This window comes from Asparagus officinalis, chromosome 3 (assembly GCF_001876935.1).
Source record: "Asparagus officinalis chromosome 3, Aspof.V1, whole genome shotgun sequence".
NCBI classification, from domain to species: Eukaryota; Viridiplantae; Streptophyta; class Magnoliopsida; order Asparagales; family Asparagaceae; genus Asparagus; species Asparagus officinalis.
In genome coordinates, this window is record NC_033796.1 from 37,832,835 (window position 1) to 37,856,451 (window position 23,617).

Here is a 23,617-nt window from a genome sequence, read left to right on the forward strand (position 1 = left end):
AAAATTTTCCGTCTAGTTTGATATAAACTAGACGGAAAATTTCCGTCTAGAATATTCCGTCTAGGATAAATCATTCTAGACGGAAATTTCCATCTAGGACAGTATCCTAGACGGTTCTTGTATTTTTAAATTTTTTTTAAAAATTAACAAACTATTCTAGATGAAAATTTCCGTCTATAATGTATCCTAGACAGAAATTTTTCGTCTAGGATACGTTACCCATTTTTTAAAAAAAATTTAACCCATCAAAATTTCGCCGCCCCCTTTCCCCTCAAAATTTCGTCGCCCATCTTTCCCCCAAAACCGAAAATTTATTCTAAAGAAGCATAAATAAGTTTCTCCAGCTCTTGACTTTCCCCGAATCCGACTTCATCTCCATCAAATCCCTCCTCCGATCCCTCCTCCCCCAAAACTGAGCCTTCTCCTCCCCCGTACAAACCCTAGATTTCCTCCTTTGCCTCTGCCTCTGTTTCCTCTCCTCGCCCCTGCTCACTTCGCAACCCTCGATGCACCTCTCTATCCTCAACAATTCTTGAAACATCGGCCGGCGAGCTCATGGCGAAGGAGCGGAGGCATCAATCTCGCAAGTGGATTCGGGCATGGAATTGGATGCGGATCTGATTTCGGGTCTCGTCTCCTTCTGTGAACTCGCTCCTCCTCCCGATGCCGCCGATTACCGTACGGGCTTGTTTGGATTGAGGGGAATGAGGGTGAAGGGAAGTTAGGGGAACCATTCACATCCATTCACCCTGTTTGGGAACACTTAACAGGAACACTTAGGAGGTGAAGTTAATTCACCCTAGTCCCCTTGGTTCACCCCCTAACAGTATAAAAATTGTTACCCCAAATTGGGGTGTAACCAAGGGGAAGGGAATTCCCTTCCCTTCCCTTCACTCAGTTTCCTTCACCCCTACAAATACAAAGGCCCGCGTAGTACTATGCCCCAAACTCATTTGCCCCCCCCCCCCCCTTCGATTTCTGTGCCTTTCAAATATTTACGAGATTTAGGTTTGGAATCAAGAAATTTATAATCTTCAGAATATTTTGTTATGTTACCAAGTTATCTCGTAGTTTCCTTCAAGTTGATGTCAGTATGTTGAGCGTCTTGTTGTAGTTGTTGAATTGCAATGGTAAAATTTGATAAGGTTAGCATAATCAGAGGATGATGTTAGTTCAGGCATTTGGTTTTAATAGTACTGCTGCTGCTTCCACCACCATCATAAAAAAATGCTGGTCTTGGCGAATGGCAGATTTACATGGAGAAACTTGTTTATGCAAGCCAAACATGTAAGGACAGTGAAATAATTAATGCCGTTGTCATTGAGGATGACTGATGAGATGAATAATGATTTATATGAGTATGAAGTATTGCATACTTATAATCTCTTAATTGCATGCCTCACACCGCGTATGACTAATTAGAACAGGCAACTTCAGGTTTCACAATATGGTCAAATGTGGCCATGAACTAAAAATCATACTCTTTTGACGCAATCGATCAAGGTGTACTCTGATCTGCCTACTACCAAAACCTCCTTTGTTCTCTGTCATTGTGAATTGTCATCCTTTAGACAAATTGCGTAAAAGAAAATTTTAAGAACCATAAACTCTGTACCTTTCGACGCTACGACCAGAAGCTGCAAGCATAATAGCTCACAGATCAATTTATGTCCTGGTAGCCTTATCTTTATGAATGTCAACTTGTCTGCTCTTCTGACTCTAAAATTTTGATTATATAAATGAACAATTGAGGCAAATGGATAAGTGAATAGCTTAAACAATCTAATGAGTAGTTTAAACAATCTAATCATCTAAGTCAACCCCCTACATGGTTATTTAACAGAGCATGATCGAAGAATTATGATGCAAGTTAAAAATGTCGTCCTGTTTTAATTTATATGTTGGTATATCAATACATCATTGCGTCCTAGTCCTCTCCATTCACCTTGAATGTGCTTTGTTTTACATCTACATTCGTCCTAGTCCTCTCCATTCACCTTGAATGTGCTTTGTTTTACATCTACATTCACAATTAATAATATGGTTTTATTATAATGAGAAGTTTACCTTGAATGTGCTTTGTTTTACATCTACATTCACAATTAATAATATGGTTTTATTATAATGAGAAGTTAGTCCCTCCAGTTAGCATCTGTTTGATTATATGTATGGTTTACTTTAACTAAGCACAATGCAATTGGAATTTATTGTGACGAAAGTTCTGTGAATGCTCGATGGTTGCATGAAAATACTCTGCAGAACATATAATTTTGGCGAGCATGTATGTTCACTATCTTCCTAGGATTCTAACATCATTTAATTATTCCCAATAGCTGTTTGTCTATTTATTTTTCATTCTTCCTTTAGAGACTAAGTATTGCCTTTTTCCTCTAACTCTCATTACTTGTCTTGCTGTGCATTCTTTTTATTACTTATCAATTGACAAATCATAGTTGCTGATTAGTATCTTCCTAATTAATACTAGATCAACTTTGACATGGATAAGTTCCTTGATTGCTGTCCCCGGCCAAAAACAGTGCATTTGTAGCAGTACAATGTTATTAGGAAATTTATTTCAATAAACTACATTTCAACGATCCAGAATTGGAACATGACAATTGACACGCATCTGTATATTTATCTCACTTGATCTAATCCATATATCTTTTGACTATGGCCATCGTTCAAACGGGGTTCTAGCATTGGTCAGTTCTTTAAGCAATACCTGGAGCCTATTAAACTAAATGATGTTCATGTAGGTAAAAAGTGCTTAAATTTCAGTTCCTGCTTACGCTTCTGCTGTTTCTTATATTGGGTATTTTCATTTGCCTAAGGTTGACCGGAAGTCGATCGACTTGACCTACCTGATGGAGGTAATACTACTCTTATATGTCATGTGGTAAGAAAATTTATGTGATTCCCTAATCAAGCAATTTTTCTGATGTTGCAGGATAAATACTTGAGTTACTTTGCAAAATTTGTGTCTGATGCCAAACGTGCCTATGGAGCTGATGCTGTTTTAAAAGCATTCAATATAGACGGTGATGTCAGGATTCAGTACAATGATCAGGCAGATTTTGAAAGAATTGCACGACAGTTTGGAGTATTTGAAGAATGGAATTGAGGCAAGTTCTCCTTAGAAATAAGTTACCACAGTTATGAACTTATTTCTGCTGCTTCTGAATTGTAGAGGAGTTCTTTTCTATGTGAAGATGCTACAACCCTTTTGACCACTCAATTAACTGCATGTTTTCCATAGTTCATGCTGAAGGCCATGGAAGTTCTTTTGCAGTGTCATGGCCATTGTAAATAATTTATGTAAAAGTTTGTAAACAATTTATGTATCTTTCTAGTATTTTGGTGAATGTATTATTTGAATATAATTGGATTTGATATTGGGATATAATTAGATTGTGTTGGATATGAATATAATTTGTTGTTGTTCAATATATATGTAAAGATTTACAAAGTTAAAAACTTTTCTATTACAAATATATCACCTGTGATCGATCCGAAAAAATTAAAAACAAATTATTTACACAAATGATGAAGAATATTATCTTGAATTCTCCTTGCTCTATCTGATATTTTGTAATAATTATATTGAAACACTAATGGGTTCTTGAGGTTATTCTAGGAATAAATATTTGGATTCTTAAAATATTTTTATGGATATTTTAAAACCATATATACTTTTCTAATTAAGTTGAAATTCTAATGTAAGTGTTACAATATTGAGGCTTAAGTATGAGACTTCAAATTAAATCAATATATGTGAAGGCCTCATATCTTACTAAATGTGATGTTTTATTTGATTGTTTCATGTTGCACGGGTTAATTCAATATACTCTTTAGTTCATTCCAAATCTTAAAAGTTTTATAATAAAACTTTAATACAAGATGACTTTACTAGCTAGAAAATCCTCCGCAATTCCTAAACCGAAGAGATATTTTTGATGTTATGATTAAAAAAAGCATATTTTTTGGAAAAATTATGTCAATGCCTTAAAAATCAAACTTCATGTGGCCCAGCCCCGTACACTTTTTCCCCATGTTCCTTAGCCCCAAAATACCCAAGAAAATATGCCCCAAATCCCAAAAGCCTATGTGTATACATGTATTTGATATATTTATGCTCCTCTTTCGAAATTGCCCTCTTCTCATAGAAACTCATCCCAGTGGATACGATGCCAGACGCAAAGGCAACGATGAAAATGGAGGGAAAAAGGCCCGGCTTCCCTCCATTACTGCTATATCTCACTTTATATTATCTATTTTATCATTTTAGTCTCTCATTTATGGTATTAGGGTTTTGTTCTTCAACTTTCAACTACCCCTCATAACCTAAAAATTCCCTCAATTACTCCTCACAACCGTCCTCCATATTTAATGGCTGCCAATGACCTTATTTGAATGGTGTCCTTAGGTGAGAAAGTTGTATTCTCAATGTTAAGTTCTACAACAAGCTTTTTTAAACTAAAATTTGATGTGTCTGAAAGACTGAAAGTTCCTCAGAATGCTTTATCATTGATATATAAATTTGAGATGCACCTGAATCTAAGTTTTTTAATAGGGAATGAAGATGATATGACATGTATGTTAGAGCATAATTGAAATATTGGTTGTATGGAGCTCCATATGTAAGCTATTGCTGATATAGAGGGTTCTACTTCTAAAACATGCAGAAGGTTCTAACTGATATGTAAGTAATCATTGGTCTATTGTTAAAATTAAGGTTTGTGTGATGTAAGCTTTGTGATTTTAGGTTTCATACTACAGACCCATCTTAAATGTTAACTTTAATAGTTACATGTTAACTATCAATGTTGTCTGTTAACTATCATAGATGCCAGTTAACTTTCACATGAATCTGTTAATTCTTCCTATCGTCTGTTAACTATCGTAGCTATTTGTTAACTCTCACATGAACATGTTAACTATTCATGTCTTATGTTAACTATCACAGCTATTTATTAACTCTCACATGAACTTGTTAACTATTCCTATCATTTGTTAACCGTCACATGAACCTGTTAACTTTCACATGAACCCGTTAATTTTCACGTTCACTAGTTAATTTCATAGTTTATTTTGAAATCTTATTTGGTTTCTTAATTTGTGCAGCCGTAATACTTCTTGGAATTCAGAATATAATCATACTGCTCTAGGAGTTACTTCTAATTCAGAGAGAATCCCTAATGATTGTCCTTCTGGTGAGAATGCAGTGAGATCAGATGGCATTCTCAACAATACTTCCACCATTCATCAATGGTGGCACATAACATTAATTGAAAAGGGTCAATAATTTGAAAGTATAAATGAACTAAAACTAGTTTTGCTATACTATTCTATGGCGAAAAAGTTTGATTATGAATTTATAAAGAATGAACCCAAACTGATTATTGTGGATTGCTATGTAGAACTATATTTTTGGTAAAACAATATAAGTTATTAAGACTTTTGTAGCTCATTGTGGAAGAATTTTATAAGCGTTAAGAATGTAAGACCAATCTAATTGTGTATTCAAGTTATATCAGTTGTAAGAATATAAGACTAATCAATATAAAGTACATATTTACTATATATTAGCTATTTATGTTTCCTGTTAACTATCTCAGTTAGCTTTTAACTTTTGCTTGAACCTGTTAACTTTTGGTTTTTCCTATTAACTTTCACTAAAGTTAACAGGTAAGATTCACACCTAATTTTTCATAGTTCGTGATCAACTCATACAATCAAAAAGTTTGCATAATTTTGATGCTTAAATACACACATCTACACGATAATATCTCTTTAACATTTTCTTTGTACACGACCTGTTATTATCACATTTTAAGAAACTATGTCTCTATTTGGCATTTCATCAAACATTCTATAAGCATTCATAAGTTTTTAGCCCATGAAATATCATTTTAACCTGCAAGCCAACTCATACACCTCACAAACATTTTGACAAACAACACATATGTCCCAAAATCCTCATTTTCCTCATCATCATCCTCCTCCTTTATTACCCACTAGATATGAGCTCTAACTCTAACCTTCATCTCTAACCGCCTTCTACGCCTCTTGCAGACCACGCTCCATCACTAAATCCATCCATACCCCCTCCCGATCTTCCTTTACATCACATCACCATGGACCTCACTGACTCGATGAGCTCGACCTTTCCTTCTTTCTCTCCTACTCCTTCTCTGTGCTCCTCTCCATCCATCTTGCTGGCCCGCCTCTCCTTCTTCTCTAAACGTTCTCAGCGCTTGCCTAAGATGACGGGACTGGAGGGTATGCTCAGTGGTGGCAGCGGAGGAGGCGAGTGAGGGAGACATTGGGTCAGAGGGTAAGAGGAGTAAGAGGGAGAGAGAGGAGGAAGGTAGTGTTAGGGGAGAGGAGGAGGAGGAGGAGAAAAGGAGAAGAGGAGGAAGGATTAGTCATGGTCTCCATGAGAAAAAGAGAAAGATAAAGAGAAGAAGAAGAAGAAGAAGTAGTAGTAGAACATGAGGGGTAGTTTTAGAATTTTTTAGGTTATTTTTCTGAACAGTGTAAAAAAGGGCTGAATCACAAAAACCATTTGTATTTAGGGCTTATATATAAGGGAATTAATATAGGAGTGGGGGCACATGAAGTTCTTTATTTTGGGACATTGACACAATTTTTCCTACTTTTGAATATATTTTTTCATTTTTTTAAATATTATTAAAAAAGAGCTATTAAAAAGGAGAGTTTGATAGCTAAACTATCCAACTTTAAATTAAAAATTGTGAAATAAAAAAATATCCGGTCGCACATTTGGCAAGCTATTTTTTTCTATTTTTATCTTACGAAATTATAAATAAATAGGAATATTGTAAAGGAGATGCTGATGGTTAAACTGACTACACTCTGAATTTCAAATTTTAGAGTAAAAGTCATCTACCTCTTATTTTAATTTTCTTTTAAGTTTTAAACTATTTGAGGAAAAGGCCCCCATTCAAATTATTTAATTTTCAATATTTCATATGCTATAATTTATTATTATGAAATATGCATGTGAATAAAGAAGAAACTCCTAGAAACTAAACATTAAATTTAAAAAATAAAATTCTACCCTTCCAAGTTAATAATGTGGGTATAGTTCTCGCTACTTGCTCCATATTGTTTATAGTATATGTAAGACTCACTTGTGTGAACATGAAAAACATACTTGTAAGAATAAATGGTAAAAATTAGGATAATTAGATTCTTTCAAATTTAAGTGATTCATGTGGGATTTGATAATAGGAAATCGACAATAAAATAAGGAAACCTTCACATCTTTCATTTAAAATTGGAAAAGCCTTCACATCTTTCATTTGAAATTGGATATTTGTCATTAAACAGAATTTTCATTTGAGGTTGGTTGGTGTTTTTAACTTGTTCACATCTGATCCAGTGATATTAGATTAGATCGATGGCCCTGTATTCATCCGTATATGCATATTAAACTCAAAGTAGACTTGTTCATTAAAGGATCAATCGGATCTCAATCCATACACGAGCCGCTTAAAAGTTGAGCACGTACGGTACGCACATCATCTCATCTAAACTAGGGTGGCACTAGGGGCACACCCCCAACCACATCCCAAACCACACCCCCTCTCTCATATGCTACAGTACATCAGCCCCACATGAGATTTTAAAATTCCCCCTCTCATGTGAGGCCCGGTGTATTGTAGCATATGAGAGAGGGGATGTGGTTGGGGGTGTGCCCCTATTATTTTCCTCTAAACTAATCACTAAAGCGTGGATCATCCCTAAGGCCTAAGGCATAACATTTTTGGTAAGGGGATTTTGTTAAAATTGGTCCTTACTTTTCCACTTTCATGTCGGGCGTGTTTGGCCACCAAAAAGTTAATCGGGGTAGAAAGTAACTACTTTCTCTTTATTTTCTATTTGTAAATTTTGTATGGCAATCGAAAAGTGAAAATGTGAAAAGTCAAGTTGACTGAAGATGTAGCATCCACTTTATTAATTTTTATATATTTTTGGTTTATATTATAATTAGATAGTAAAAAATAGACATTTTTAGGCACTCACTTTAGCATATATACACTGGAAAAAGAAATACACGGTGACCATTCTTGGACAATATTATCCTTAAATTTTTATGAAGAAATATGTACAACTGAAGCACAGTCAAAGACAATGAATTAATTTTCTACACAATATTTTTTTTTTGACAAGGAAAGTTCTCTGTGATTCTTCGGACCATGAGTATGAAACCTCGTGTAGCTAAGGGGCACTCCCCAACGCACAACCTCAGTACTTAGGAAAATAAATTCTTATGGGTGCTTCTTTGGAGAGTCAACTCTATGGAGTACTACTCATAGAAGGAAGTTTACCAATTCGGATAGGACTTATTTGTTGGCATTTTTGTTTTGATGATGTTTTAACAAATAATTTATAGCTAATATTATTTGTCTAATGTTTGTGCTTTTATATTTATTCTAGACAAACAATCAGTTGGAGGTTGGATGGAATTACGTCATAACGATCATATCCAATGAAGGTTGGCGGAATATCGGAGTGAAGCAATGCAATTCAAGTCAAGATCCAAGTTCAAGCTTCATCAAAGTTTACCAAGTCGAGCCATATTGAAGATCATATATATATATATATATACATGTTTTGATTTTATAGTTTTCAAGTTTAAATATGAAATAATTGAATAAAATTGGAAAATACATTTTGTTTCATGTTTGTATATGCATAGATATGATTTCATCTTTAACAAGTTCAAATTTAATGAAATCATATTTGTTGTTTGAACTTTTGCATAATATTGAGTTTTTGGTTTATAGACTTAATAATAATAGTTTATATCTTTTATCAAGTCTATAAAATCACTTTATAAAGTTTCAAATGTTTGTTTAAGTCAAAATGACAAAAACAAGTGTTTTGTATTTTTATGTATATCACATTTTTCATGTTTTGGATATATTTGCAAAATGATAAGATTTTACAATTGAGAAGTGTAATTCTAAAAAAAAAAATTGTAACATATTTATTATCATGTTTACAATCATACATATATTATACTAAATTATTTCGTTCTTATAATAATAACTTAATATTTCACAATTTAAATACAATAAAATTAGGTATATTATATTAATATACTTTATTAATTATATCCTTATGTTATATATATTGTATTAAATGGTATTCGTTTTTAATTTAAACACAATAAAATTAGGTATATCATATTAGAATACATTCAATTAATATGATATTTTATTTAAATAAATAACGATATGTTATATTATATTAAATATATTTTACTATATTGTATTTTTTTCATATTGATAAAAATAACAAAAATGAAGGGAACGCCGTGATTCCCAAACACTACGCCAGGATGTTTCAAACTCGAATGTTAACACTGATGACGGAGACACAAAATAAAATCAGAATAAATTATAAACCCCACCAACATTAAAATAGTACTTTACTACTGAGCCAAAGCATGAATAAAACCCCATTAAGATCAAACCCGAAGATTTGTCTCATCTTCACTCCCCCAAAATGGACGCCTCCTCCTCTCTCGCTCTCCCTCAACCTCCCCTCACGGGCGCCGCCTCCCACCTACCACCCTCCCCTCACGTGCGCCTCGCGCGCCATCGTCAAACCCCCTCTCCACTCCGCCGCGCGCCGCCGCCGCCGTATCCTCCTCCTCATCGCCTTCGGCTGTTTCCCAATCGAGGCTCCTCTCTCCTCCCTCTCTCTCCTTCCCCTTCATCTTCGATCCCGTTGAAGAGAGTCTCTACAGATTCGCTTCAGTACGAGAGCGGATACCTCGGTGGGATCTCGACAAGACTCTGCCGTCGGATGAAGATGCTGATGGAGTCAGCGATGGGTTCCCATGCGGTCTCGTACCTACGAGCATACTATCCTCTAGGGTTTATGATGTCGCCATCGAGTCACCGCTGCAGCTGGCGAGTAAGTTGTAGAGAGGCTCGGGGTTAATCTCTGGCTCAAGAGAGAGGACTTGCAACCGGTAATCCCTAATCTCAATCGCTAATTTACTTGTTTGCAAACTTAACTAGGGATTTTATCTGTTAAAGATTGCACTTTGTTTTTTAACGAATCAAAGGTTGAGGCTTTTTCTTCTTTCTTTTTTCTTTTTGCCGAACTAGTGATGGCCGTGTAATCTTTAATCTATTTTTGTATCGAATAATCTGTTTTTTCAGCCAAAGATTGAATCTTTTCGTCCAATTTGTAGTATTTTGATGTTTTATATCGTATTCAATTGACGCCATTTGCGTTGAGCTATTCTACAAATATATATTTTCTCAGTCCAAGATTTAACTCTTGCTTTTGATAAATCAAAGATTGAGACTTTCTTGCTGAATTAGTGACTTGTTGAGCTTCCGAGCATATTTAGTATGTAGACTTCGTTTTCTTGAAGTTCTTTAACTGGCTTGATTGAGTGGCTGTACTTTTATAAAATGTAGGTTTTCTCATTCAAGTTGAGAGGAGCATATAATATGATGGCAAAGCTTTCGAAGGAGCAGTTGGAGAGGGGTGTTATCTGCTCATCAGCTGGTAACCATGCCCAAGGAGTGGCACTGGCCGCTCAAAGACTAGGATGTGATGCTGTCATAGCAATGCCCGTAACTACACCTGAAATAAAGGTTTCACAAGCCCTGACTTAGTGCTATTTACTTCCATCATTTGGCTTCTAATCACACTGTGTCAATTTTGCAGTGGAAATCGGTGGAGAGATTAGGTGCGACGGTTGTCCTTGTGGGGGATTCTTATGATGAAGCACAATCATATGCCAAGCAACGAGCAGAGCAGGACGGCCGCACATTCATTCCTCCATTTGATCACCCTGATGTTATAGTAGGGCAAGGGACGGTTGGAATGGAAATAGTACGCCAATTGAAGGGTCCATTGCATGCGATTTTTGTGCCTGTTGGAGGTGGTGGACTGATTGCAGGAATTGCTACTTATGTCAAAACAGTCAGGCCAGAGGTGTGTATGCTTAGATGTATTTCATGTTTTATTTTGAATGTTAATGTCCTTTTGTGCTATTAACCCTGGACTCATTAAAAAGGAGTAAGAATTGAAATTGAACAACATTATTGTGGTAGCATGGTATATACATGCTAAGAGTTTTGCTGTGTTTGCCGTCTATACTTGCATTTTATAGTCCAGAAATTTAAGCTTGCTAATTATTTTGGGTCACAGATAACTTTTTGAACTGGCCTTCTCATGGTAGAGGAGGGAAACCTTAATCAATCGTTCTAGCAAGGATTTTTAAGATACTTTATCATGGTATTATACACCTTTTTAATATACTTGGCGGTGATTTCTATAAGTGTATAACCTACCAGTGAGGTTAGGTAACTAATTAAAATTTCTCATGTCATTTTTTTGCTAGATTCTTGAGAAAAGGATGGAAAAGGTGATCACTCTGCATCCTAATATTTACTTTCCAATATGCTGAATGATCTTTATGTATAATCTGCCTGCGAAGTTTATTCATTATGATAACTGGTGTAAAAAATTAACCTGAATGTTTTTGGTATGGTGTGAGTGTTCCTTGGTGTTACAATTTACAAATTTCATATAGTCTTTATGGCAGAAGCTAAGGGTGACTGTTACCATGCCTACTTGATATTTCTTCTTCTTGTGGTGCAATAGGAAATATGGTTCATTAGATAATCACATACACCTACCTACTAATCTTGTCAATCTGTCGCAGCAATATCTTTATGTCAACTTGTTTTAAGTGGAAAGTTTTCGTTGGGTTTGGTCGCTCAATTTAGCTTGCTATGCAGGTTAAGATCATCGGAGTGGAGCCAGACGATGCTAATGCAATGGCATTGTCTTTGTATCATGGACAAAGAGTCATGCTTGAACAAGTAGGAGGCTTTGCAGATGGTGTAGCTGTAAAAGTAGTGGGTGAAGAAACATTCCGATTATGTAGGGAACTTGTAGATGGTGTGGTCCTTGTTAGTCGTGATGCTATTTGTGCATCCATAAAGGTGAGTTTTGCATTTCTTTTTTTCATACCTATGAGATAATATATTTCCATGCTTATATTTGTTTGTTTGACTTTTTGTGGTCCATGTGCATGTATCCTATATGGATCTCTCTCTCTTTTTGGTGTGTATCACATTTGTATAAAAATGTATACATTCACAAAAATGATTTCAATAGTGTTTTCCCTTGACATTATGCTGCTCATGGAACTGGTAATTCCCCATTAGACAGGTTTTGGTCAGTGGTGTCCAGGTTATGCTAGTGTTTTGTTAATAAATGACTTTTATATGGTTCTTTTTGGTGTATTGATACTTTTATGAACCTTTTAGACGCTATAATTGGTCAACCCTCAATTTACAAGCAGGACATGTTTGAGGAGAAGAGAAGCATTCTTGAACCAGCTGGTGCTCTTGCTCTAGCTGGAGCAGAGGCTTACTGCAAGTTCTATGGTTTGAAAGGGGAATCTGTGGTTGCTCTAACCACTGGGGCTAACATGAACTTTGATAGACTGAGGTTGGTAACTGAGCTTGCTGATGTTGGTCGGAAACGAGAAGCTGTTCTTGCAACATTTCTACCTGAAGAGCGGGGAAGCTTTAAGCAGTTTTGTGAACTTGTAGGTTACATCTTTCTTCCTTAAAGTTTTTTTTTCTCCCTAACATTTGTTTCAAATTCATTCTGTGAATTTAAAAAATTTACAACATGGCAGGTTGGTCCTGTTAATATAACAGAATTTAAGTACAGATACAACTCCTACAAAGAAGAAGCCTTGGTTCTTTACAGGTAAGTCCCCACGATATGTTAGAATGGGTTTTTATCGTTTTGTGCTAACTCTTTGTTTACTATTACAGTGTTGGAGTTCATATTGACAGTGATCTTAAAGCAATGATAAATCGCATGGAACTTTCCCAGCTTCGAACAGTAAACCTTACGAACAATAACTTGGCAAAGGATCATCTGAGACACCTAGTATGATTTCGACCTAAGATGCCCCTTTTGTTTATTGATGTCCAGTCATTGAGAATATTCAAATTAAGAAAATAGCTTTTCGTGTTGATTGAATATAAGCAGTATTTTTGCTTGAAATTCCTTGCCAGGGAGAATATTAGCTGGTACCAAGTTTGATATTTGGGCATGATAGCTTCTAGTTGTTCGGTTCACAAAGTTACTTATCCAACCATACTTTTTTTTTTGGGGCTTACAGCTTCTTGCGGGAGATAAGTGGTTCACATTCATCTTGTTATTAAAAATTTTCATTTTGAGACCAACTGAAGCTTGTGCATTAGTTCCCCATCTCACAGTCAGACTTGTACATCACTCACTTTCTCCATAATCAGCCAACGGTCTTACCCTTTTAGAAATGACACCATGTTCACATGCATGTGCACTGTCTGAGCTTCTTTTGGTTTTTGCTTTGATGAAAAGGAAAAAAAAGAAAAACTGATATACAACAACGGCAAGAAAACCCTTGCAACACTTGTTATTGGTTTACATTAATTGTTTTCTTGCTCTTGGTTTTGTAAATGATCCTCCTCCATTAACAGGTATCATATGTTCTTAATTTTTTTATTTCAGAAAAAAATTAGGCCTAGCTCTAAGCCGCACTATTTTGTTAACTACAATTTTATCACTTCTCCATCTGGTGCATACTTATTAGCTTCCATTTCACCTGTCCAAATCAATAAGTTCTCATTTTTTTCTCAACAACAGATAATCATTATTATTACACACCTATTATTCAGCATGCACATTCTGCTTTACACATGTTCTTGGACAGAGTGGACAGAGTGAATCATGCAACATTCTGATCCATTAAAATTGCTGGTCATACAGCCATCTTATAAAACTTTCCTTCAATTTCATGGGTGTTCTGGGAATGCATAAAAGTTTAGAACTTTTTTCTTCATTAACCGTCCGGCTTTGATCTGTAATTGCATCCTTAATTTCATCATGACGGACGACCGTTCCGGTTCTAATGCAAAGGACTTGATGCCAATTCGTATAAGTAATATGGTAATGAGGAAGAAGTCTCCTATCAATTCTTCTCGCTGTAGTTGCTGCTCTATTATACAAATCCTCGATCAAATAAAAGCACCAATAGCTATTTGTACATAAGTTATTTGTCTTTTACTATAACTCACCACATAGGGACCTTATCATATATCATAATTTTCTCTCTAAATCACTGAAAATCATATGTTTTTTTCTTCTCTTTGTATCTTTCTGTTAGTCATCTTAGTAGATATTAGATAAGAGTTTGCATATTTGGTATGCTGATGGAAACCTGTAGTATGTTAAACGTTAATGCTACAAGAATGATGATTTCTCAGCAATGCATCTGAAGGTTACAACATTAGTTTTTTCAGGGGTACATAGTTCGCTAACTTAGTTGAGAAGCTCTCATCTTCCATTCTGACAACTTTTTCACTATGGGACTGCCACTCTGGTTTGATGTGGGAATAGCGATGAAGCCATACGCAATCACACACTTAATGCCCAAGATTAACTTCATTTTGTTCTGTGATCTTCATTATATATGATCATTTTAGTGGACCTCTACCTCTTACATATTGGTAGGCGGCTGTAGGCCTGCCTTGTAATAATAAGGAGCACGTTTGAGAGTTTCCCATTGCATGATTTCCTTTACTAATTCCATAAGTTTTTCTATTAAGCAGTATTTATCAATGGCAATATGTGGTCTAAGGAGTGTAGCTTTTTTCTGCTTTATTCAATAAAATGCTATGCGAAATAGCTATCATCTGACTTCTTTTGACATATATTAGATGGGAGGCCGTTCCGATGTCCAAAATGAACTCCTTTGCCGATTTATCTTCCCTGAGAGGCCAGGTGCTCTTGTGAAATTCTTGGATGCCTTCAGTCCCCGTTGGAATATCAGTCTATTCCATTATCGGTCACAGGTCTGTGATTTCTCTCTTCTCCTTATTAATTAAATCTACAAAAAATACTATAAACAAAGACAACAACAGCGACAACAAAGCCTTTATCCCAAATTTTGGGGTCGGCTACTATAAACAAAGACACATACATGAAAATAAAACACATTCAATTAGGAGAAATCAAACTGTTTGTTCATAAGAGAAAGCATGAATGCATTGGAGACCTGTGCAAGGTTTCAAGTCAGTTGAACACTATTTTATCTGGCTGGCAATAAGTACTGATACCCTTCCCTGCAATATCATTATTCTTTTTTTACAGGGTGAGACGGGTGCCAATGTGTTGGTTGGAATCCAAGTTCCTGACGAAGAAATGGAAGAGTTTCGGAATCAAGCCAAATGCCTTGGCTATGAGTATGCAGATGAGATGAACAACGAAGCTTTTAGGCTTTTAATGCATTGATGAGCATAAGTTAAATATCTCAGTAAAAGCATCCCCCTCATCAAATTTTAAAATCTCATACCATTTTATCTGCGTTAATTTGGTACCTTGTTACTTCTGGCTATCCTATGCCATGTTCTTCTTAGATCGAAGTCGATGATCTTAAACATTTACCTAAATTCAGGTGAAATGAAGGGAGGCCTATAGGTTTATCCTCCTGCATTTCTCATTTTGATGTATTATTGATTTTATCTTGATCTTGGGAGTTCTCTTGTGTGAACATTATGGCTTGGTATGAGTGCAGAGAGCTGCCTCCTTTAGCAGTTTTGTATATTTCGTTGGTGGATTATGTCCAATTTTATCGTGGAAATGGATTACTTTATTTTGAATGACTATTGTGATCACTCCTGAGCTCTCTTATTGTAAGAAACAAAAGTTCTTCGATCTCTTATTATAATGTAATGTTACATTAAACGTTGGGCGCTTCTAGGCGTCGGACTTGACGCACAACGCTTAGTCGTCTAGGCGGGTGCCTAAGCGGTTTCTGGGTGTTTTTTTCCTTTTTATTTTTTAAATTGTGATACTTGAAGATAAATATATATACTCAACCAAAGATACATAAATACTAAAATACTAATACTATTAACTAAATCGTTTGGATTATCAATTACAATAGCTCTTTGTATGTTTATACTTCTCAACTCAAATTATAAGTTTATCTCAACAGTGAAAAACTCATTCTCAACTCAAATTAATGTTAACTTATAAGTTAACTGTTAAGTTTAAGTTAACAATAAACTTAAACTCAAGTTTACTGTTAACTAAAATATTGTTAACTTAAGTTTACTGTTTACCTAAATTTAATTTTACTATCAACAAAAAACTTAATATTAACTTAAACTTAAATTTAAGTTTACTGTTAGCTTAAACTTAAGTTTAACTTTAACTTAAACTTAAGTTTACTGTTAACTTACACTTCTTAAGTTTAAGTTACTGTTGTTAACTAACTTAAGTAGATATTTAAGAAGTACTCTTTACCTTATTAGTAGTCATATAGATCGGGGGAGCTCAGTAATGTTACAGAAGGTGCTAGGCAGACTAGGCATTTGAGCGAGCGCCTAGACCCCTGGGTGTACGCCTAGGCAGCGCCTAGACGTTTGACTATTTTTAAATTATTTAATTATAATAATTGATAAAAATATGTATTCAATTCATATAAATTTTTTTTAAAAAAAAGATAGCAATCTTAGTTCCACAATAAATCATGCATACTTAGATACTAAATAACCAAAATAATAATTAACAAGGCTAGAGCAGATGTTTTTTTATTTTTAATTACAATAATTAATAGTGAATGTCAATGTTCTAGAAAGCTTAGATGACAGACTGGTGTCTAGACGAATTTCTTTTTTCATTTAAGTGGTAGTCGATGAGGTTTTGTTGAAGGTCGGAGGAGATAGTGGGGATGTTCATATTTGGAGGTTAATAGAGTTTGGAGGACGTGTAGGCTACAACACATAAAATCACAACCAAGGACTACAGGGTACAATCCATGTAAGCAGACAATACTCCCCTAAACGCTCGTAAAATCTAGGTGGGTACCCCAAATACCGCTTAGGCGCTAAGCACTAGTTAGGCGGGTTAGGTACCGCCTAGGCCTAGGCGTACGTCTAAGCGGACTAGGCGGAGGTTTTTTAAAAGAGTGTTATAATGAACAAAATTTGGATGAAAAATATGCTGGAAGTTTTTTATTTTTTATTTTTATGAATTAGGTTTCATGTAATGACAGGTGTATCATGTATGGGAAAGATACTGACAAAGGTTCATTGGATCATACGGAATGTAAATGAAGTGTTTTCAAATTATTCGTCCCTCTTCTCCCTGATTAATTTTCTTACATTCTGTCGTACGGTTTTTATGGCATGAGTCTATTGAATGTTCAAATGTGCATGTAAATATTATAATTTAAGCTCTGGGAGTTGCATTGGTTGCATAGTGGGAAAAGCCCATTGATAAACATGATCATCATCTCCATTCTCTCAGTTACCTACTTGTCCTCATTTTGCATTTGTAATGAGAAGCTTCATAGGATATTTGTTAGATTTTATCAGAACGCACATACAGAACATGTTGATCTATACCGTTTACGGGTGGGAAGAGGATTAGTTTTGAAATTTTAACCAATTTATTTATGGTTCAAACCATCCCACTCTTATAAAGATGGTTCTAATATTATTTGTACTCACGCTATCATGTGCAAAAGCAATTCTTTTCGGAGATTCTTGTCAACCAATGTGCAACACGCACATCTATATAAGTGTTTGCACGTAACAATGCACACTGTTAGCCGAGTCAAATGATACTCCTCTTGTCATTCTATGTTAACTTTGAATTTGCGAACTTTGAATTTGTGAAAAGTTGCGTTGTTCCGTTAGTTTTTTTACATTTTACATTTCACCAAGCGAGATATGTTCATCGGGAGATCACTAGCGTTGTAGAGTTGGTTGGCGCTCTCTTTCTTGCTGATGCAGACAGACAGAAGCATACTACATTGATTTTGCGAAATGATCCTTACTTTGAATTTGTTACGAAAACGAAATATGCATAAATATTGATAGTTCAAATAAGATTTTTTNCCCCCCCCCCCCAAAAAAAAAAAAAAAAGTTTAAAAAAAAGACCTATATTATCAGCTATCTGCTTGATGAGCGTGTAAGGTAGAATACGAACGGATTCAATGTCAAACCTTTAGGCAATAAAAGCATCATCTTGAAACAAATAACGCCAAAATCGAACTTTCGCTATCATAGAACGGATATCCTTTCTTTTAGAAAAAAGGAATTTCCTGTCTATTCAACAAAACAAAACAAAATGCAAAATGAAAGTACGCTGATCTTTTCCCTATTATTAAGGACATGACAAGTACGGCCCTTCCATTTTTCTTATTACATATCATAATTCCTAGTTTACCGTCTCAACACAACTGCCAACTTGTGACAACTTTCCACAAAATAAAAACAATCAAGTTTCAAACATCAAAGATACTATTCACATGCTATAAATATACAAACTACATAGGTACGCTCCTCGCACTCAACTTTTTGAACAATTCAAAGATACACGACATTTCTCCCTCTTGTGATGGATTCACTCACTTTCGCTCCTCATCCGAGACTAACACTTCAGTCCTCCCCCTGCAAACCAAAGCGAATCATCCTTCACAGAGTCAATTCAGCCCTCGCAATCTCACCAAAATCTCCTATACTCTCCCTTGAGACAACTTCACCAGAGTCCTTGAAGTACGAGAGTGGTTTTCTCGGGGGTATTTCTGAGAAAACGCTACCATCTCCCAATGAGTCATGTATTGATGAAATGTCATATAGTGTCGATATACTACTTTCCTCGAGAGTATACGATATCGCTATAGAGTCGCCTCTTCAGTTGGCAAATAAGCTATCTAAGAAGCTTGACAACAATCTATGGCTCAAGCGAGAGGACATGCAACCTGTAAGTAGTTCATATATTTCTCCTTAGTGCGGTTACAGATGATGCTAACATGGAGTTTTTATATGTAGGTGTTCTCATTCAAGCTTAGAGGAGCATATAATATGATGGCAAAGCTTACAAGGGAGCAATTGGATAGGGGTGTTATATGCTCATCTGCAGGAAATCATGCTCAAGGTGTTGCATTATCTGCTCAAAGATTAGGATGCAACGCCGTTATTGCGATGCCCGTTACAACACCAGAAATCAAGGTTTCTACTATTAAAATCAGCGTTAACTGCACATAGACCCATGGCAGTATTGCCGTTTTGAAGTTACTGCCCTTGTAGTTTCATTGCAATTAATTTTGACGCCTTAGACTCTATAATTTCACCCAACTACAATGTCTGTCAAATGTCACCCAGAGTAAAAAGAGTTGGAAAAAAAGTGAACCCAGGGGGTCTATAGTTAAATTATGGCACTGTTTATGTTTTCTTCCCTTTATCCTTGTTAAGAAATCAGTTACATTAACTTTCTACAGTGGAGATCTGTCGAACAATTAGGGGCAACTGTCGTTCTGACTGGAGACTCCTATGATGAGGCACAAACGTATGCGAAACAAAGGGCAGATCAGGAGACTCGCGCATTCGTTCCACCCTTCGATCACCGTGATGTTATAACGGGACAGGGAACGATAGGGCTGGAGATTATTCGCCAGTTGAAAGGACCATTGCACGCTATTTTCGTACCCGTTGGAGGTGGAGGGCTAATTGCAGGCATCGCTTCCTTTGTAAAGAGAATACGTCCAGAGGTCAGTATCGTAATCTCATTCTGCATTGACTTGCAAATTTTTATTGATGATTTTGATTCTAATGCAGGTTAAGGTGATTGGAGTGGAGCCCTTTGATGCAAATGCAATGGCATTATCGTTATATCATGGAAAAAGGGTGATGCTTGAAAAAGTTGGGGGATTTGCAGATGGAGTTGCTGTAAAAGTTGTAGGCGAAGAGAATTTTCGGATATGCAGGGAACTGGTGGATGGAGTGATTCTTGTGAATCAAGATGCTATATGTGCATCCATAAAGGTCACTTCTACCTACACGTACTTCAACCCCCCAAAAAAAAGATAAATTTCACCCAAAAAATTCATGAATTATTTGGTGTTTATGAAGCAGCTACTCTGAACTGTTTTTATTATTGAAATTGCCACAAATTTTTTTTAAAAAATTGGAAAATGCCTCGCTAATGTTCTGTTAAGAAGACTAAAATACACAAGATGGTGAGCATGAGAGGGTAGTTACACATGCTAAACAAGAAAAAATTTACCGAAAAGTACTCTGTGTCGATCGTATGATAACTTTTACTGACTACGCTTAGCGAAAATAGTTCATGATAGGCTACTACGAAATTTAGCCTATTAAAAATGGGCAATAATCATGTATCTTAATAGCTATCACTTGAAATTTGTAATGAGACTGTGATATATACCTCACTATGAAGTTTCTAACTTTGGAAGTTTTTTTGCGTGTTGTAGGATATGTTCGATGAGAAGAGGAGCATACTAGAGCCAGCTGGTGCTCTTTCTCTAGCTGGGGCTGAGGCATACTGCAAATACTATGGATTGAAAGGAGAAAATATTGTAGCAATAACCAGCGGTGCCAACATGAACTTCGATAGGCTGAGCTTGGTTTCTAAGCTTGCCACCAGTACTGGTGCTAATGAGAAGCACACTGCGCAGGATAGTACCAGCGCGCAGCGCAGCTCCGCGGAACTCTGCGACCGGGATGTCTACTTTCAGACGATCCTCCGCAAGGCTATGGCCTCAAAATTAGGATAAAATCTATGAATCCTGCATGGGGATATATATGAATGTTGCTGTTCAGTTTGATCCAATAGATACTTGTATGCCACTTTGTGAAATGTAATGTGAAATATGACGGTATATCATCTTTACTCTTTCTACTTCGTGACTCCTCCATTTTATTTTCTCTCGTGTTGGGTGGAGACTGGAGACCGCAAACACTTGTATAATTCGACTGACTAAGTTCGACCTACATCCGCGATTAGAAATTGATGGTTGAAGAATATTCTGTTTATTAATTGATCGAGTTAAATTGACGACGTGGTAGATGAATGATTAGAATTCAGTAATATCAACAGAGAACCCCAGTAATCAATGGTAAATGATAGGAATTCAGAAATATCGACGAAACGAGGGCTTCAACGGGCTATGAATCAATCAACTGTCAACTTGTTTATGTCTCTGATTTTTCGCAAACGAGCCATGGCCCTCGTATGAAAAACATCAGCTTCTGAGGAAAACCTCAGGAGTAGGTATTTTCTAGAGAACATAAGCAGAATGAGCCTTTGGCTAAGAGGAGCGACTCTTCTTGATTATCATCGTTAGGCAATTACTCGTTCCTGATGTTATAACTAACATTATACCTTCAGACAGAAAGCAAATAGTAATTCTCCGCTAAATGATGAGCAATTAGGATTAAAGAAAATAATCTAAATCCAGGGCACCCAATGTCATGACATGAAAGAGCAACAGAAGATAATAGCATGATGATATTAACTCTCCCTCCGATATCTAGAGAGGAGTAGCATTGTCCAAAAAGGCACACAATCCAACCAACACAGTCCACATTTACTTTTGCACTGTAACTTTGCAGTCCACATTAAATTCATTTACCAGAAAACATTATTAGATATGGCTGCCAGCCTTGAAAAGAAAAAATAAAACCCAATAAAATTAGCTAATATCATCGCACACTGAAACAAAAACTGGCTAATATCACTGGCCTTTATTATGGTAGTATGGTAGTGAAGCCAATGGCTTGGCGAGAGAGCTAGTATAAAAGAACAAGGGAAGGGGGGGAAACTTTTTCTTCTTCATATGTTATTGTATATAGATGACCAGGTCAGTAACCAAGTCTATTTTTTTCAGAAATGTTAAACCCATGATGCAAGATTTGCAATAATAAATTGGTGCTGGTAAATGAAAAGTCTTAACATCTAACGTATCTGATCGATGGGCTTCACGAACAAGTTCTCCAGGGTCTATTACTTCAAGAACACAGTATCAATTATGAGATGCGTGTTAAAATCTGCTCAATCCTTGAGGTAGGAACTTGGATCTTTTCGCTCTCAACTTGGTGGTAGTAAATCACAACCGTCCAATAATATCTAGAAGTTGCAATTTATCTGATACAAGAATCAAAGAGTAATCCAGATGATGAGGATGGAGCAATAGCCTCTCATGAGTCACGAGGCAGTTGTTATTTCATCAGGTTCATGAAGAGCAGCTCAGCTAGACAACAGTATGGGCCAACGCCAGAAGCGAAACAAACTCCTTCTTAAAGTTCAACTTTCAGTTTCTTAAGCTAATAAATAACAGCTAGCAAGGAGCTGAGGTTGCAAAACATGTTTTATTTATTTGTTTGTTTGTTTTTTTTTTTTTTTCGTCTGTCTTGGAAATAGAAGAGGTTTCTTGAAAGCCTTAGCCCCTGTACCCACAAGCTATTGAATTGCACCTTAAATCTGTAACCACTCACCTTTTTCTATCAGCCCATTCCCTTCAACAAAGCCCTCTCTTCCTCTACTTAAATGCCCCAAAACCATACTCATATTCACTTGTCTCTCGCCATTTTCCCAACTAGGACAGCAGAAACTATAATGGGTTTTTTGGGAGGAAGAGCAATGGTGCTAGCTCAAGTATTAGTACTGGGACTTCTTGGAGTTTCAGAAGGCCAAGGCCTTGTTCCTGGAGTATTCATCTTTGGTGACTCGGTGGTTGACGTCGGCAACAACAACCACCTTTACACTCTCGTGAAGGCCAACTTCCCTCCGTATGGTAGAGATTTTAACAGCCATTCTCCAACCGGGAGGTTCTGCAATGGAAAGCTGGCTACTGACTTCACTGGTAAATAAATACTGCAACAATTACCTTAGAAATGACCTGGTATTGTTTTGTCACTTTGTCTTAATTTATATTGCAGTTGAGAACCTTGGGTTTACTACATACCCACCAGCCTACCTCAGCCCACAGGCAACGGGGAACAACCTGCTCACAGGAGCAAATTTTGCTTCTGGTGCCTCTGGATACTTGGATAGAACAGCAAACCTATATGTGGGTATCTTCAAAACTTTGCGTCTTTACTACTAGCAATCTTTCGTTAAGATGATAATGTGGGGGTTTTTTTGTTATCATGGATGCTACAGAGGGCGGTTTCACTGACTCAGCAGTTGCAATACTATAAGGATTATCAGTCGAAACTGAACACAATAGCGCAGAGGGCGAATGCTAATTTTACCGATATCATCTCAGGCTCAGTTTATATTATAAGCGCGGGGAGCAGTGATTATGTGCAAAACTACTACATCAATCCCCTGCTTTATAGGACCTATACCCCAGACCAGTTTGCCGATTTGCTTGTCCAGTCCTTCACGGCTTTTGCTCAGGTATTATATGCTCACTCTGCTCCTCAGATTGTTAACATACCCAGATAGCCAAGTGCTACTAAAAGATCTTACAGGGACTGTGAGAAAAGAGATTATGACTACTAAACAGAATCCACTAGGACTTAAACGCGTATCGTTATCAAAAACATCTCTTATCATGAAGTGTACCGTAGGAGGTTATTGATCCTTTAACTAACTACTTTATGAAACAACTAGTTGCTTCTAGGGAGGAAAAAGATGCTAATACTAAAATAACCTTGCCAAAAGATAATTTTGTTGAAATTTAATCCCATGAGTGCTATATACTCCTGAGATTATTTTTGGATTATTATG

General features: G+C 36.3%; 3 protein-coding genes across 3 annotated transcripts in view; all 3 read left to right on the forward strand.

Moving 5' to 3' along the window:
• LOC109833826 (threonine dehydratase biosynthetic, chloroplastic-like) lies at positions 9,520-15,734 on the forward strand. The gene is given in 11 exon segments (XM_020401652.1): positions 9,520-9,892; positions 9,895-9,960; positions 9,963-10,012; positions 10,470-10,649; positions 10,723-10,992; positions 11,802-12,008; positions 12,371-12,619; positions 12,713-12,786; positions 12,855-12,972; positions 14,787-14,921; positions 15,220-15,734. Coding segments are annotated over 11 exon segments (1,842 nt in total). The 5' UTR covers positions 9,520-9,540; the 3' UTR covers positions 15,361-15,734.
• LOC109834972 (threonine dehydratase biosynthetic, chloroplastic-like) lies at positions 18,479-20,690 on the forward strand. The gene is made up of 5 exons (XM_020402980.1): positions 18,479-18,844; positions 18,913-19,092; positions 19,362-19,631; positions 19,699-19,905; positions 20,355-20,690. Exons 1-5 carry the CDS (start codon positions 18,479-18,481, stop codon positions 20,655-20,657), a joined length of 1,326 nt encoding a protein of 441 aa, XP_020258569.1. The 3' UTR covers positions 20,658-20,690.
• The window catches only part of LOC109833827 (GDSL esterase/lipase At5g22810-like), a 3,571-nt gene continuing 1,748 nt past the window's right edge, over positions 21,795-23,617 (forward strand). The window contains exons 1-3 of the mRNA XM_020401653.1: positions 21,795-22,745; positions 22,822-22,952; positions 23,045-23,284. Coding sequence (XP_020257242.1) covers positions 22,430-22,745; positions 22,822-22,952; positions 23,045-23,284 — 687 coding nt within the window. The 5' untranslated portion in view covers positions 21,795-22,429. The remainder of the gene's footprint in view (positions 22,746-22,821; positions 22,953-23,044; positions 23,285-23,617) is intronic.